At 47.0% G+C, this 14,480-nt stretch overlaps 1 protein-coding gene across 1 annotated transcript; it reads left to right on the forward strand.

Annotated features, from left to right (window-relative positions):
- The first annotated feature begins 3,014 nt into the window (after positions 1–3,014).
- LOC104384627 (keratin, type I cytoskeletal 19-like) lies at positions 3,015–6,706 on the forward strand. Its single transcript, XM_086626653.1, has 8 exons — positions 3,015–3,485; positions 4,174–4,256; positions 4,409–4,565; positions 4,765–4,926; positions 5,261–5,386; positions 5,498–5,724; positions 6,272–6,363; positions 6,687–6,706. The coding sequence occupies exons 1-8, from the start codon at positions 3,015–3,017 to the stop codon at positions 6,704–6,706; spliced, it is 1,338 nt and encodes a 445-aa protein (XP_086482779.1).
- The last annotated feature ends 7,774 nt before the right edge of the window (positions 6,707–14,480 follow it).

Genomic DNA, 14,480 nt, shown 5'->3' on the forward strand with positions numbered 1-14,480 from the left:
TTAACACCGTTAATAACAGCAGCACATTGTAGCAGGTAGAGAGAAAGAGAAGAGGAAAGGATTGCTCTATTGGAAGAGCTTCACTTCCCTTGGGAATTACTGTTAAACTTTTCCTTTCTCAGTGGTAGGAAGGACTGCTGAGTAACAATTTGCACAGACTGTAGGACTGACACAGCTCACGTTTAATAGGATTTGCTGTAGGTCTCCATATGTGCAAGCTATAAGGGTCCGTCCCAGGGAGTCACATAAGAGAAAAATGAGAACAGGATCTGGGGCTGTGGAAACGGTTCCTGTCGGAACAAACTGAGGTGAGTGACGCTGGAGGGTGACGGGGATAGATGAGGAAAGCGCAGATGGAGCTCCTGATGAAACCGATGGGAGCAGCACTCTTCTTACCAAGACCACAGTTGACTCATTTGTTGAAGAACAATTAATTACCAGTAATTGTTTCTGAGGTTGTCCTCTCCCTCTTGCATGACTAAAGATGTATATCCAGTAATGGCATCAAAGCTTCTGTGAAAACCACTGACTGCTTTTGGTTCTTTTGCCAATTCGGAGTATCTGTTTGTGGCTCTGCATCCAGTTTCACCAGTGGGTAAACAGCACTTGGAAAGGCTTCACAACACTGTTACTTCAAACAAACTTTTCTGATTTGCAGAGGTTCATAAGGTGCATTATGAGCAAAAAGTCTTCCAGGATAATGTTCGATTTCAAAGCTCTAGCAGTCTCTTCACATGGCTGAGGAGCCTCTACACCCTACAAGAGCCAATGTCTGACCTTCCTGTCGTCACTGGGATTGTGACTGTCAAGGGCACCTCAGGAGACCTGGCTCTTCTGGCCTGTAAGGCAAATTGGAACGTCCGAATTGACTCACAACAGCCATCTCAGGCCAGAGAGCTGTGTCCACAGGGTGGGAGACCAAAAACACACAGGGGACATGGAAACACCCATGAGTTCCAGAACAGAAAGTCGAAAGTCAAAGTATTTGTGACACAGTCCGAGCAGTAAGCACAGTTAGATCAGCTATTCAACAGAAAGGAGAGAGGGACGCAGAGCCAGAGAAAAGGCATCTGATGACAGTATGAAATTTCAGCATTGGGAAATGTTTGAAATTGTTGGGTCAGACATTATGACGCAACAATGTCGAGGAGATATAAAATCAACACCTCTGGCATTAATGGCAATCGGCAATAAACATCTCATAGGGAAGAATAAAGGTGCATTTCAGCAATCTAATGAGGAAAATATGACTAAGGAATCACACCCTATGAGAAAATGATTTTTATTTTTTAATAATGATGACTCAGTCTCAGTAACATATGCAAAGCAACTGGTTCTGACGTGCAGATAATTAGAGAGCTACCAATAAAAGAACAATCATAATTATGAAGATCAAAGTATTATGTTATCTTCAGCATATCTATGAAAGTTTGTGTAGGGGTTTCAAGAGAGAGGGTAAACAGCTTGCCCTCATTCTTCAGCCAGCCACAATACGCATCAGGAACTCCTGTGGGTCTCATAATCCTTGTGGCTCAGAGACTAGATGTTGCTCCAGCCACAACTGCAAGCTCTGTATAAGTAAGACCATAAATGAAGAAATCACCAACAAAATGAACTCGCACTTTTTAACTTCCAAACAGAGAGGAATACCCATCAAAGTGTAACTCTGATGTAAAGAGGACCCTTGGCTTTCAGGTTTAAAATTTATGTCTTCCATAAGTTATTTAAAGGCAAAATTGCATTTCCAAAGAAGGGCTGATCACATCCTGCTGTCTTACAGAAGTGCTGCAACTGTGCAGCAGTGTTTGAGATCTCCACGGTGTCAGAGAGACAAAAGATAGAAGGTCAGGGGGACCTAAAGGGTCATCACAGCTGCCTCTACTATCCAAGGATGAAATCCCTACCATCAGTCGGTCGAAGCCAATCTCAAAACTGTTTCTCTTTTCCATCTAACATTCCCACAATGGAAGCACCTTCCAGACCCTTATACCTCCCAGAGACAAAAAGCTCCCCTTAGTTTCCAGTGCAAATACACTCAAAATCAGATTATGCCCTTTCCTATGTGGACAACAGGATCATCCTTTGTTTTAAACACCCTGGAATCTCCTTCCTCAAGAGCAAGCTGGTAACCATCTTAGCCTTCGTTTTGCTAAGTTGAAAAGCTGAATCCTTTTGCTCTCCTCTCCCAAGACAGAGTCAGTGATGCCTTACAGATTCTACACATCTATTTCATTTTAAAATAATCTTGGAGTGACTGAAAATTGGCACAAAATTTTAAAAAATCACGATTTTAAATTCCGTCACTGCATGTCCATCGCTCTGCGCAGGACATAGAATTATCTACTGGAAGTGATACTAGTAGAGTTTGGTGAAAACAGGAATACCATTGCTTCGTCAAACGTTCTTCTACTGAGATTTACTGCAGAGCATTCTGAAAGACAGCACCCAGCTGAGCCCCCTTTTCGGGAACGACCTGTTTCTTAGAGATTCAGTTTCCAGTGGCGCCAGTTACCAGCAGTTCTGAAGGCAAAACGGAACCGGACTCACACACGGGGTGCCTGGGTTCATACTTCAATTTTGGAACTAAAAAGGAGTAACGAGGTGGTGCTTTCACCACCTGTCTTCAAGACAAAAAAATGACTACAAAGAACAAAGAGCAACTAATAAAATGAGTCTCACTCACTGAGTAGCCAGCACCACACTATCTGAGACACAATCTAACGCAGAGCCACCCACCTGAAATGAGAGGCACGCTTGGTGTGAATCAGCACGCAAGCACAATGTCTCTGGGGAGGGCTGCCCAAAGCCCCACAAGAAATTCCCCTTACACATCACTTTCGACACAAGCACGAGGGCTGGCAAACTCCCTGGGAAGCTGGCCGGCCTTCCAGCTGACACCCACCCAACACGGTATAAATAGCCACCGGGCAGGACAGGAGGCTGCAGTCGGATTTTCTGTCTCAAGCTGTGCAGCAGGCTTTGCATCCGGGGCTGGATACCTGAGTAACCTCACCATGAGCTGCAGCGTCAAGAGAACGACATCCAGCACCTCGTACAGGAGCGGTGGCGGCGCAGGGGGCTGCGGTGGCGGCAGCGGCAGGAGCTCCTCCGTCTCCTGCCGGCGATACGCCTCCTCCGTGATCGGCGGTGGGAGCTATGGCGGGGGAGCGTGCGGCGTGGGCTACGGAGGGGCCGTGGGCGCCGGCAGCCTTGGCGGGGGCTTTGGGGGTGGCTTTGCAGGAGGCTTTGGCGGGGGCTTTGCAGGAGGCTTTGGTGCTGGGGGGGACCTCCTGAGTGGCAATGAGAAGGTCACCATGCAGAACCTCAATGACCGCCTGGCTGCTTACCTGGACAAAGTGCGGCGGCTGGAGGAAGAGAACGCTCAGCTTGAGCACCACATCCGCGACTGGTACAGGAAACAAGCTCCCAGCGCCTCAAAGGACTACAGCTCCTACTACCAGACCATCGAACAGCTCCAAAATCAGGTAGGACAGCCCCCGCTAACATGGCTCCATCTCCCCACGCTATTCCCACCTGTAAGGGCTTCCTCCTTCCCACGAGCACAAGGGACATGCTCTGGGGGCACAGCCCGAGGCACCAAGGAGCGCTCCACCAGGTCCCAACGTGCTGGGGCACGTACCTGCAATCCCACCTTGCGCCGGTGGCTCCACGCCAGGCGTGTGTGGCTTCCAGGCTTTCCCTCTGCTCCCACCCAGTTCAGCTGGATGGAGAGCAAAGCCAAAGCACCTGGACTGCAGGAGCTGAACTCCCTTTGCCTCTGCACACTGCTACGTACACCTGATGGAAGGACCAAGGCTTGCCCTTACAAGCAGCTTTTTTTATGAGACAAATTACAGCATCAGGGACAAAGACATTTCCTTATACACCTAGAGTGTAGAAACCCATAGGTGTTGGTGATATCCCATTATAAATGATCTTTTGTTCTTTCCTCCATCAAAGTAGTCTTTCACCAGAATGCTTGAGGAGGTCAAAATCTGGCACACACCAGTTCTTGAGGCATGGCATTTCAACAACTTTCTGTGGCCCCAGCATTACGGCAGGAAACAATTCCAAGACCTGCAACAAAGCCCTATCAAAGTTCTGGGTTTTCCTTCTTCTTGTCCTGAGTGCCTTGAACACAGAAAGACTCATCTGCACCTTCCCCTTTCGTAGATCATTGCTGCCACTGTGGACAATAACAAAATGCTTCTGGACATCGATAACAGCAAGATGACTGCTGATGACTTCCGAATGAAGTGAGTACCTCTCTGTGAACCCTGCATCTTTCATGTCAAGAATATTACGAGACTCATGAATGCAGGTGATGAAACCATTTCCCAAGACATATGACGAAGCCTATGCATGTTCGTGAAATGAATGTGAAATGCTTCTGTTTTCTTTGGTGCAGGTATGAGAACGAACTGGTCATCCGTCAGACTGTGGAGGCTGATATTAATGGCTTGAGAAATCTCCTGGATGAACTCACTCGCACCCGGTCTTCCCTGGAATCCGAGCTAGAGTCCTTGAAGGATGAACTGATCGCTCTCAAGAGAAACCATGAGGAGGTATGATCCAATGATAAGTAGCAAGTCCAAGACACAGTCCTTTGATTCTTCAGCCTTCCAAAAGTTACCTGTCAAGTCAATCCAGCCTTATGTCATGTGATTGTCACTCCTCTCTACCTTGCTACTGCTTCTGCATTGCCCACTGTCCCCAACACAAGAGATGACCTCTGCTCTTTCTTCCTCCCTTCGGACTCCGCAGGAAATAAGACAGCTGCAGTCTCAAACCAGCGGCGACGTGAGCGTGGAGGTCAACGCTGCCCCTGGCGAAGACTTGACAAAGATACTGAACGACCTGAGAAACGAATACGAGCAGATCATCGAGAAGAACCGCAGAGAGGTTGAGCAGTGGTATGAAGTCAAGGTATGGAGCACTGCACAGGGTGGAGTGTCCTTCTGGGGGAAGACCCAGACACCCTGGTGCTGGGCGTGCGATGCTTTGGCTAAAAGGAGGAGCTGCTCAGTGGGCCCTCACCTGCACAGCCGGGGGAATGGGAAGGAAAAAGGGGGAGCAGGCCAGGTCTGATGGGCAAAGGTGGGTGGAACGACAGGATCTAGGGAGCAATGCCCAGGCTGTCCTCGGAGAGGACTCCAAGAAAGGGAGAGGCTCCCTGGCTATCTCAGTTCTCAGTCAGCAAACCTGCTCCCTGATGGGATCTTCTCACTCAGAACTTGTGTTTGGGGTTTCATTCCTGCAGATTGAAGAAGTCAATCGCCAGGTCACTTCCAGCAGCCAGGACATCCAGACCAGCAACCAACAGCTGACTGAACTGAGACGTGAAATACAGAACCTGGAGATCGAACTGCAGGCGCAGCTCAGCACGGTACGTGGGGCAGGACGGCTGAGGGCCCTTCCCTCCTCGCAACGGGAAACTCCTGCCTTGGGCAGCAGCGGGTAGAGCTCGGGTCCTAAACTGCTGCGTTTCCACTTCCAGAAAAACTCTCTGGAAAACTCCTTGGCAGAAACGGAAAATCGCTACGGCTGCCTGCTGCAACAAATCCAAATGCAGATTAACTCCGTAGAGGAGGAGCTGGCCAGCATCCGCTGCGAGATGGAGAGTCAGAACCAGGAGTACAAGATGCTGCTGGGCATCAAGACCCGCCTGGAGCAGGAGATTGCCCAGTACCGGGCACTGCTGCAGGAGGGACAGCAGGACATTGTGTAGGTGTTCTGTTTGCCAATAAGGGCACAAATTCGGTCGCAATCTTTTCTCTATTGAGACTCAGAGAAGACAGAGCAGAATGTTTCAGCAGTCTGTAGCTGAAACCTAAATACAATAGGTTTTTTTCACAGCCTCTGCACTGAAATGTATTTATCATAAACTCAATAAGCACATCAAACTCAGAGGGAAACACGGAGCTTATAATTACTGGTGTATTTTCAGTTAAACAGTTCCTCTCGGCCTGTTTGTGCAGAGAGAATTCCGTCTCAGGAATCCCCATGCAAAGCCAAACGGTACCATACTGCCTTCTCTCCCAGCTGGGCTGTGAAAGTGGAAGAACTGCACTTCTACGGCCTTTTGTTATTTCTGCTTCTACAACTTTCTCAGAAAATATAGCTGAAGGGAATGAAATAAAAAAATATAAAGAAATATTTTCAAGGTCCAGGAAAAGCCAAGCTGTTACACGCGCTGCACATCGTGTCGCAGTATGTCTCTTTATGAGTGTTATTTGTCATTGCCTTAATTAAAACTCCTTTCCTTGCACAGGACGTCTCAAGGAGGTCTCCAAGGAGGTGGAATATCCTCCCACTCTTATTCTTCTACTTCGTACTGCCATGGTCAATCTGGTGAGAAGACAGGTAAGAAACATCTTCCAAAGAGGATCCTAATTTATCCTGCTCCCACGGCTTTCATATTTTGTGTTTCACCTCTTTTCCTGTTAATACTATTCCTTGTGTTATGGCTTCCACATTTGCCATTGCAACAGGGATTAAACTGTTCACAATCAAATCTCTTAATTTCAAGGTGTCCCAGCTTCAGGTACAGAACCAGGCTGAGCTCCTTTCCCACGCCTGTGCTAATGCAGACGGACATTTGAATAGTGGATACATCTGAACTGTCTGTGTTGCAAGAGACTCTTGATTTCCCCATCAGAGTAATGGTTTGTTCTTTCACTCCACAGGGCAATCAAGAGTGTGTTAAGATACCACCAACGCGCCGGTCTTCCCCGACCCACCTATTGCCGTGCAGCGCGGTAATTCAGACAGCACACGGGCTGCGTGCCCACCCAACACACCGACTGCTCTGCAAACGTTACTGCTGAAGTTGAGATGAATAATTTCTAGGACTCTCCTAAAATTATCTACTTCTTCCTTTTTATATAATTCTTCATATGCAATCACTGTATCTACACACACCTATCTGCAATGCAATCGGTGATCTACTTTCTGCTGATAACAATGCCTCTAATAAAACTTTTCTGCAATGCAAAGAAAACTGTGTGTCCAGCGATCTGTTTGGTGCAGTAATACTGTATTGAAATGTAGGCGGAACAAATGAGAGACACCTTCACAGAGAAATCAAAGTTAGGCATAGTATATAATATGGCCCCAAAGAAAATTGTGTGTCCTAACGTAATCAGGTGATGTCGGGACAAAATATAGGAGATGAAGGAATACATTCACATTAAACTCAAGAGTGACACCTATAGGGAAGAAAACAGGATGGCGAAACCCTTTTCCTAGCGTTCCCTAAAAGGGATGTGCGAGCGGCGGATCTGCCAGTTCAGCAGCTGAACTGAAACAATCAGGATTAACTAAATCCAAAACTTCGCGAAATTTTTGAGAAATCAAAAACATTTTCCTTTGGGTCACTGAATAAGAAATCAGTCATATTCAGGCAGCCCTCTCTTCCCAACTTTTAGATGAGGGATCTCTCTCTAATCTTGTTCAATAAAGGCAAAGGATCAGATCAGGAAATGAGTGATGAGTATGCCAAGAAGTTCTCCTTATAACACAAAGTTCAATTGTCAGGATTATTCCTCCTGACATGTTGGAAGATCTGGACTCAGGTCTTTTATCTGATGGTTCCAAACAAAGGAAGTGTGTTCCCTTATTTCATCAGACAGTATTCCCAGATCTGTGGCTGTACGGGGTTCTGGACGGAGGGTGGAGGATGGCAGGGCGGAGGGAAGGTTCAACCTTTCTTACTAAAACCCCCGTTTCATGTAACACACACTTATTATTTGGGCTTGACAGAGGAAGAAAAATCGGTGAAATATCTCCCTCGTTTAAAACTTACAAACCAGCCTTTGTTTTGCACTGGGCTGGGAAAGCAGCTGAACAGGGTCTGCCACGTACCAGGGGGGTGATTCGACGCTGCCCGTGACAAACCCGGTGGGTCTCACACGCCTTCACTGTTGGCTGGGCAGCACACAAACCACTCGCGGTTTTTATTCCGTCAAATAGCTCTGCACTTGCACTTTGCTTTGCAAACAGAGTCAGGTCAGGCCAAATACCACCTTTTTGTACAACAACGTGTTCCTCAAAAAGGCATCGAACCGCCTACGTGATACACCCCAACGCCGGATTCTCGGCCCATCATAAAGAAAAAGACAGAGGAACTCTATCCCTAGAAAACAAAGGAGCTTTGTAAAGTCAAAGCAAAAATACCTCTCCCTTGAGTCACAACAGGGCTGTGCTCCTCCTGCACCGAGACTCCTGCTCTGCCTCATGCTCCATTTTACTTCCCATAGCAGCCAGTGCTGACTACCTAAAAAAAAAAGCTCTAAACCTCAGCATTAGCCGGCTACAGCAGACTTTGGGATGAAACATCTTATTTGACCAGTTTAAACAGAAAGAATGTTTCTGATCCTAGAAAGGGCCCTGTCTGCCGGGAACATTCGAGTCTCCCGCTCCCCTTCTGCCATCTCTCTTAAGTGGGAGAGAAAGCCCCGTGCCGGGCGTGCTGCCCTCGATCTCTCCGGAGCATCTTAACGGCAACGAACCGAGGGTGCGCCCACCGCTGAGCCCGCACACCCGGCCCTGGCTCCCCTTTGCTGGATGGAGTTATGGGGCAGGACTCACCAGAGCATAACTCACCCATCGTGATAGCAAAGTCATCAGCACACGACGGAGCGAGCTGAAATCAGCCTGCTCTGGCAGTGGCAGGGCAAGGGAATATCGTACTCCGCACAGCTCTGCTCGGCGGGCGGGCGGCACAGCAGGATACATCCCGCACTCGGTACCAGGGGCACCAGGGCAGGCGGTTTGGGAGGTGCCAGTGCAGCGTGTGGGCTCTCACAGCATCCTCTAGTGGCACATTCAGAACACAGACCACAGCAATTGTGACAGTCCCAGAATTAAATCCTCAGTCGTGGGAAACGGTCAGGCCAAGGAAAGAACAGCTTAAATAATAATAAAATAGACACATCCACTGTGATACCAGATGGGTGAATAAACCAAATGAACAGACAGACAGCAAAAAGGTTAGAAATTAATTCATTATGAAGGACAGAGAAGAGAAAGAGAGGAAGTATGTTTCACATAATTCTGCCTGAAGGTTTTGAGGTAATTCCATATGAAATCAGCAAATTCAGATTAAGCCAAAACTCCTGGATTGTTCCTGCATGCGTTTAATTAGTGTTGAAGTTGGTTTGTCTCTGTTTTCAACTCATTTAGTAGCAGCAGTGGCTGCCACAGCCAGACGGGGAGCCTGGTATTGCCAAGCGAAGAGGAGGAGAACTTTGTCAGGAACGAGGTTCCATCAAAGGGTGCTGTGTCTGAGAACCAGGTCCGCAGGGGGACTGGGGAGATGCCGACGTTTCGTATGGTCACTGTTTCCAGAGGCAGCCAAAGGTGCATTCTCATCTGTGGGTGTGTTTGAGCTTCTCAGTTCTGGGAACTAAGAATCTCCACTTGCATAATATAACATTTTCAGAAGTTTGGACAAAGATGAGAGGGGAAACAGCTGGACAGAGAAGAATCCAAACCAAGAACCAGAAATGAGTGGACTGAATTCTCTGAGGGGCTTCATGCCAATCAGGACTGCCTCGGAGCTGCAGGATCGAGCCCCACAGCAAACGTGTTTGCTTGCAAAGGCAGTTGTCAGGTACAGACGGGTACCCCAGCCCATCGCTGCAGTCCCGCAGCTTTCTGCACACTCTTCCCAAAGTCTCTTACGCTCCTGGCTCCAAGGGAACGGCACCACTGAGACAGCACCTGCTGCCTGCAGCCTGCTCAGGCTCTTCTGCTCCGGACAGCCTTCTGCAAGGTGACGTTCCCTCCTGGCCCCCACCACTGCTTCAGGTAACGGAAAACGAAAACCTGTGCTTCACTGTGCCTCTGACCGAAAATCAGAGGAAAGTGTCGCTCACATTCACCAGCCTCCTGTAATCATGAAAGTAACAGCAGTCAAGTTAAGGAAGTACAACATTTCTTGTAGGAAAATCCTTTCTGTCTGTATTCCAAGCAACGCATTTCTATTACGTTGCAGTAATACACAACATTTTGGAGAGGTAATCCCAACAAACTTCGGAATGTCTTTAAGTATTCCCACCCTATGACAGATGTTAAGGGCAAATGTTCTCTTGTGGTTCACCCAGTGAACACGCCATTTCGGGTGCACTGGAGCTGACTTTCCTAACTGGTTTGGTACTGCCTAAAGAGAAGTTTATGCACACTGCAATTACTCCTAATAACCCTCATTCACGGGCCCACGCTCAGAGGCGCACGGCAAAGACTGGCTGCAGGGAACACCTTTCCGCTGGCACGAGCTCCTGTGCTTTAACAGCCCTGGCAGCCGCAGCGCGACTGCATCAAAGGCACTTGCAGCCTTATTAAACAACTCCAGTTCTTTCCCAACGCCAGACTGTCAAAAATCCCAGCAATACTAAAATGTTCATGGTGATCACACACACATAAAGATTTTAAACAAATGCTGACATCCCCTTTCTGGTGAAAATGCTGTTAGAAATCACGTCACCAGAATCTTAGAATTTTTAGTAGTTATTAAAGCTGAATCCATTGGAAAAGACTGAAAAGACACCCAGCAAGTATTTCAGTCAGCTTGATTTGGTGGTGGTAGTCTGCCCAAAACGTCTATACAGTCGGCACAGACCGCAGTGTTTAATTAAAAGAAGATTTAAAGCTGAATACAGTGTCAGGGGCTGCTAGAAAACCATGGCTCCCAGTTACAGTTAACAGCCAGGACTGTCCAGGAAGGGAACCTGCCGGATACACACAAATACTGTGAAACTTGCCCTTAAACTACTACTTTTTGAAAACAGAGCAAACTGTTAATTAGAAACACCCTTTTCCTCCTCTAAAGGTATGTGGTCATCTGGGCAGGCGCGATCAGGGCTGCAGAAGGTGTTTCCGTGAGCTGGTGGTTGCTGTGAGAACAGGCTGCCTGGAGAACGCCGCCCTGGCCGGAGCTCGTCAAACCAGCAGCTACAGGACCTGCCCTCGTAGAGCCGCACGGACTTTGATTTTCTCACTGAGCCTAAGAGAGTCCTGGAGACTCTGAGAAATTCTCTCAAGCAAAAAAGCTCCTCTCTCTCTCTGCGCTGTGAAACCTGTCTACTCTGTTTCTACCAGGTCTGAGATTTCTTTTTCAGTAGGAATTTTCCATGTGTCCTATGGGAAAATGCCCTCTGAATAGCTGCAGGCCTCCTCCTTCAGCGTGAATCACTGCAGAACCACGGCTGACGTGCCAACCTTGCAGCAGGAACTTTGTTCCTCTGAAGCCTGGGACAGGTTGAGTCTCTTTGGTTTTGGCAGTGCCCTCGAAGTTGCTTACTGCTGCTGCCTGCAGGAACTTGACTTTGGAACACATCCCCTCGTCAGTCCGACACTTGACTCTTAATAATAGTTTCCAGCCCATCATACTCTGCGGAGATTTGCCAACCAGATAACAGGTTAAAGGAAGTGCAAAATGTACTGAGTGACTTGTCTTTCGCTCGTCAGGGCTTGGGGTCCTAACTGATCCTTTCTTCCCACACAATTTTTGATCATACTCTAAGAAAATCTGTTTTGTTTTCCTGTCTCGGGTGCTGTACTCCCTGACGTGCGCTATCATTATAGTTCTGGGTTGACAGAGAAGTCTACTCCAGATTTTTAAAGCTGTTTATGTTTCCAGGGAAGCAGAGACAATAATGAGGTATTTCCAAAAGTACACACCACAGCCAGTTTCAAGTATTTGCCAAGTTTTACATTGCTCCCAGTTATTTAAGTATTCCAGTTCTTCAGGATCTTGTACATATTTTCCTCATACTAATTATTTAAATACTATATAAGTGATAACACTGAGAAATTAAATTATGTGTCCCAATATCGCTCCTGTAGCTGAACAGGAGTTCATACCTTTCAAGCTCAGCTCAAATCACTGAGTTATTGTTTCTTTTCTGCCATGAAAGAACTAGACCCCTGGACAAAACTCAGTTGTCCTGTGTCTTACTCTCCTAATTTCTTTTAAAACAGAACCCTTACATGACTTTATTTCTCATCTCCTTCAGTGCAGAAAATCAGGGCACCCACATGCATTTTTCACCAAATCACATTCCCTCTCCTTTGCAAAACCAGTAATTTTGAGAAAGTGAACCCTCTTTTTAAACAGCTAACAGCTGTGTGTGCATGTGCTACAACCTGCCTGTGCAGCACGTAAACATTCTTGTCTTTGAATCTGTTGGCACATTCAGTGAGTATGTGGCAATGCAAGGTTTGTGAAGACTGAAAAAAAAAAGAGCAATGATGGGATATAAAAGCAAGAAAGCCAAGAATTGTGTAGTGGGCAGATATTCAACACAGTCAGCTGCAAATCAGTTCTTGTTATCAGCGGTTCTTCCCACAAGGAAGTTTAAAGAACAAATAGAAAAGTTTGTGTTTGGATTAGAGATTCAAATGTTTTACGCCTATGATCTTCAACAGAAGAGAAACACATAGAAAGTTGTGATTTTAAGAGGGCATGTGCCAGGATCAGTAGGGTGGGGTGACCAAAGTTTTGATAAGCAGGAGATGAGATGAAGATCAAAAATGCGCACACAAAAGAGTGAAGAAGCACATTTTCACTGATGGAAGCAGAGGTAGAAAGGAAAAATTATCAGAAGGGACAAACACTTAAAGATTTGGAAGGTAAATTCAGAATCACAACCTGACTTGCCTCATTCATCCACGGAAGCATCTGTGGAGTTGCAGGCACCAACAATGTAGGTTAAAATGCTCACAGAGTTTATTTAACTGTAACTGCATTAGCAATCCCTGGAAGCAAATTTAGCGGGATGTGACAAGAGTGAAGTATACGCCAGTGTTGCTTAAGGTCAATAAAAAATGGTTTACAGGACAATTCATAAAAATACCCTGAAGTAATACGAGCAATTCTATAAAGCAGTGGTGACCAGTAAAGCAGAGCAGATAAAGGTAAAGCAGAACCAGGTCTCAGCCAGGAGCTTGGGTGTGGGCTGTTTCCACCAGTCTCTGCACTACTTCACTTTACGAAATGTGGCTTCCTTACCCTCAGATAAGTTGCAGATAAAGCAAATTCCCTTTGTTGTTACGTTTCTTTCAGGGAAAAGCTGACCCTACGATAAATTCCGTTTATTGTAGTGGGGGGAAAAAGGACCGGTGCAGAATGAGAAAAGCATCTTCTTTCTTGAGCAATACTTTGCCATACTGAAGGCTTTTCCAAGTGTTTAAGTACCTGTTACCACCTTAAGGGAGTCCCAGCAAAAACAAACACAGGCAGCCACTGAGGTGAAAGAGAGATGGAAAGTTAAAAGAAAATCAAACCCTTTCTGGAAACTTTGGATGCAGTTTAGTAATTACGCTGCTAATATGATTTGATACTAGAGACTTATGATCCACTTGGTGGTACAAATCAGATTAAACAATTCCTTCATTTGACAGTGTATCCCAAGCTTTTCCTCTCCTGACACTTTCAGAGGTACTTCCAAACTGCCACCAAGAGCTGCAGTTCTTTGGGAAGTTTTTCCGCGCGTGTTGCAGCCAACCTGACCTGCCCGCAGTACGTCGACGTTCGAACGGTGCCATGTGTGATGATGGCAGCTTTTCCTCAGGGGCTCGGAGGGAACACAGAGGCCTCCCAGACCCCAGTTTTCATGAACTGGATCACAAAACATTATGCATGCAGCATCATAAACAGGCATTTCATTTTGCAGACCCCCAAAATGCACTGCTTCGAGGTGCTGCCAGAGGAGTCTGGAGACAAACCAGAATATACCAGTATCTCATCTCCTTTAAGCTTGCATTTCTGCTCAGTGAAGAAAAGCACATAGACTTACATTCTTTATGCTCTAACTATGGACTTTAACAAAAAAATAATCATTCTGCAGCTTTCTTTTTGCCTGCAGGCAGACTGTAACTGCCCAATACTATTCTTTCCCCTATCCACAGGACTTGGAACAGGCACCTGCTGGGCAGGTTTTTCCTACCCAGAAAGGTAGGACATTCAGATCTACAGAAGGAACGAGCAGTGTGCCTTTGGCAGGCAGAGGGTCCTCTGTGTCACTTAGGAAATGCTGCACAGCTTTCCTGTGCAAGCTGGAGAGAGGTGGGAAGGCAGCGGGCTGCACGGGAAGAGAACTGGGCTGGGACGCCCACAGGCTGCAGCACCACAGCCGGGCAATGTATGGTACACGGAGTGTCCCAAGGGATACATTCTGTACCTGGGTCACTGCACGATTCCTCCTTCTGGTACCACCTCACCAGTAGACACAGACCCATGGGGCTGTTGATAATGGTGCCGTGGCCAGCTTCCAGTTGGTGTGTTTGTTCTTTTACCCTCCCTGTACTTGCCCGGAGTGCGACATTCCTCTCTGTGCAAAGCGAGTACGGCACCAACGTGTGCTCTGAAGTGCCCGATGCATTTTGATGGGTATGGAAAGATGAGACAGGCCCTCACACAAAGGATGCATTTCATTTGGCTTATCTTTAATTCTTGATTTTGGTATTAAACGGATTTC

Source organism: Tauraco erythrolophus, chromosome 25 (assembly GCF_009769465.1).
Source record: "Tauraco erythrolophus isolate bTauEry1 chromosome 25, bTauEry1.pri, whole genome shotgun sequence".
Classification (NCBI taxonomy): Eukaryota; Metazoa; Chordata; class Aves; order Musophagiformes; family Musophagidae; genus Tauraco; species Tauraco erythrolophus.

Coding starts and splice junctions, on each gene's coding strand:
- LOC104384627 (XM_086626653.1), top strand. CDS start 3,015: ATGAGCTGCAGCGTCAAGAGAACGACATCCAGCACCTCGTACAGGAGC. Junction 3,486..4,173: donor TCGAACAGCTCCAAAATCAG/GTAGGACAGCCC, acceptor CCCCTTTCGTAG/ATCATTGCTGCCACTGTGGA. Junction 4,927..5,260: donor AGCAGTGGTATGAAGTCAAG/GTATGGAGCACT, acceptor TCATTCCTGCAG/ATTGAAGAAGTCAATCGCCA.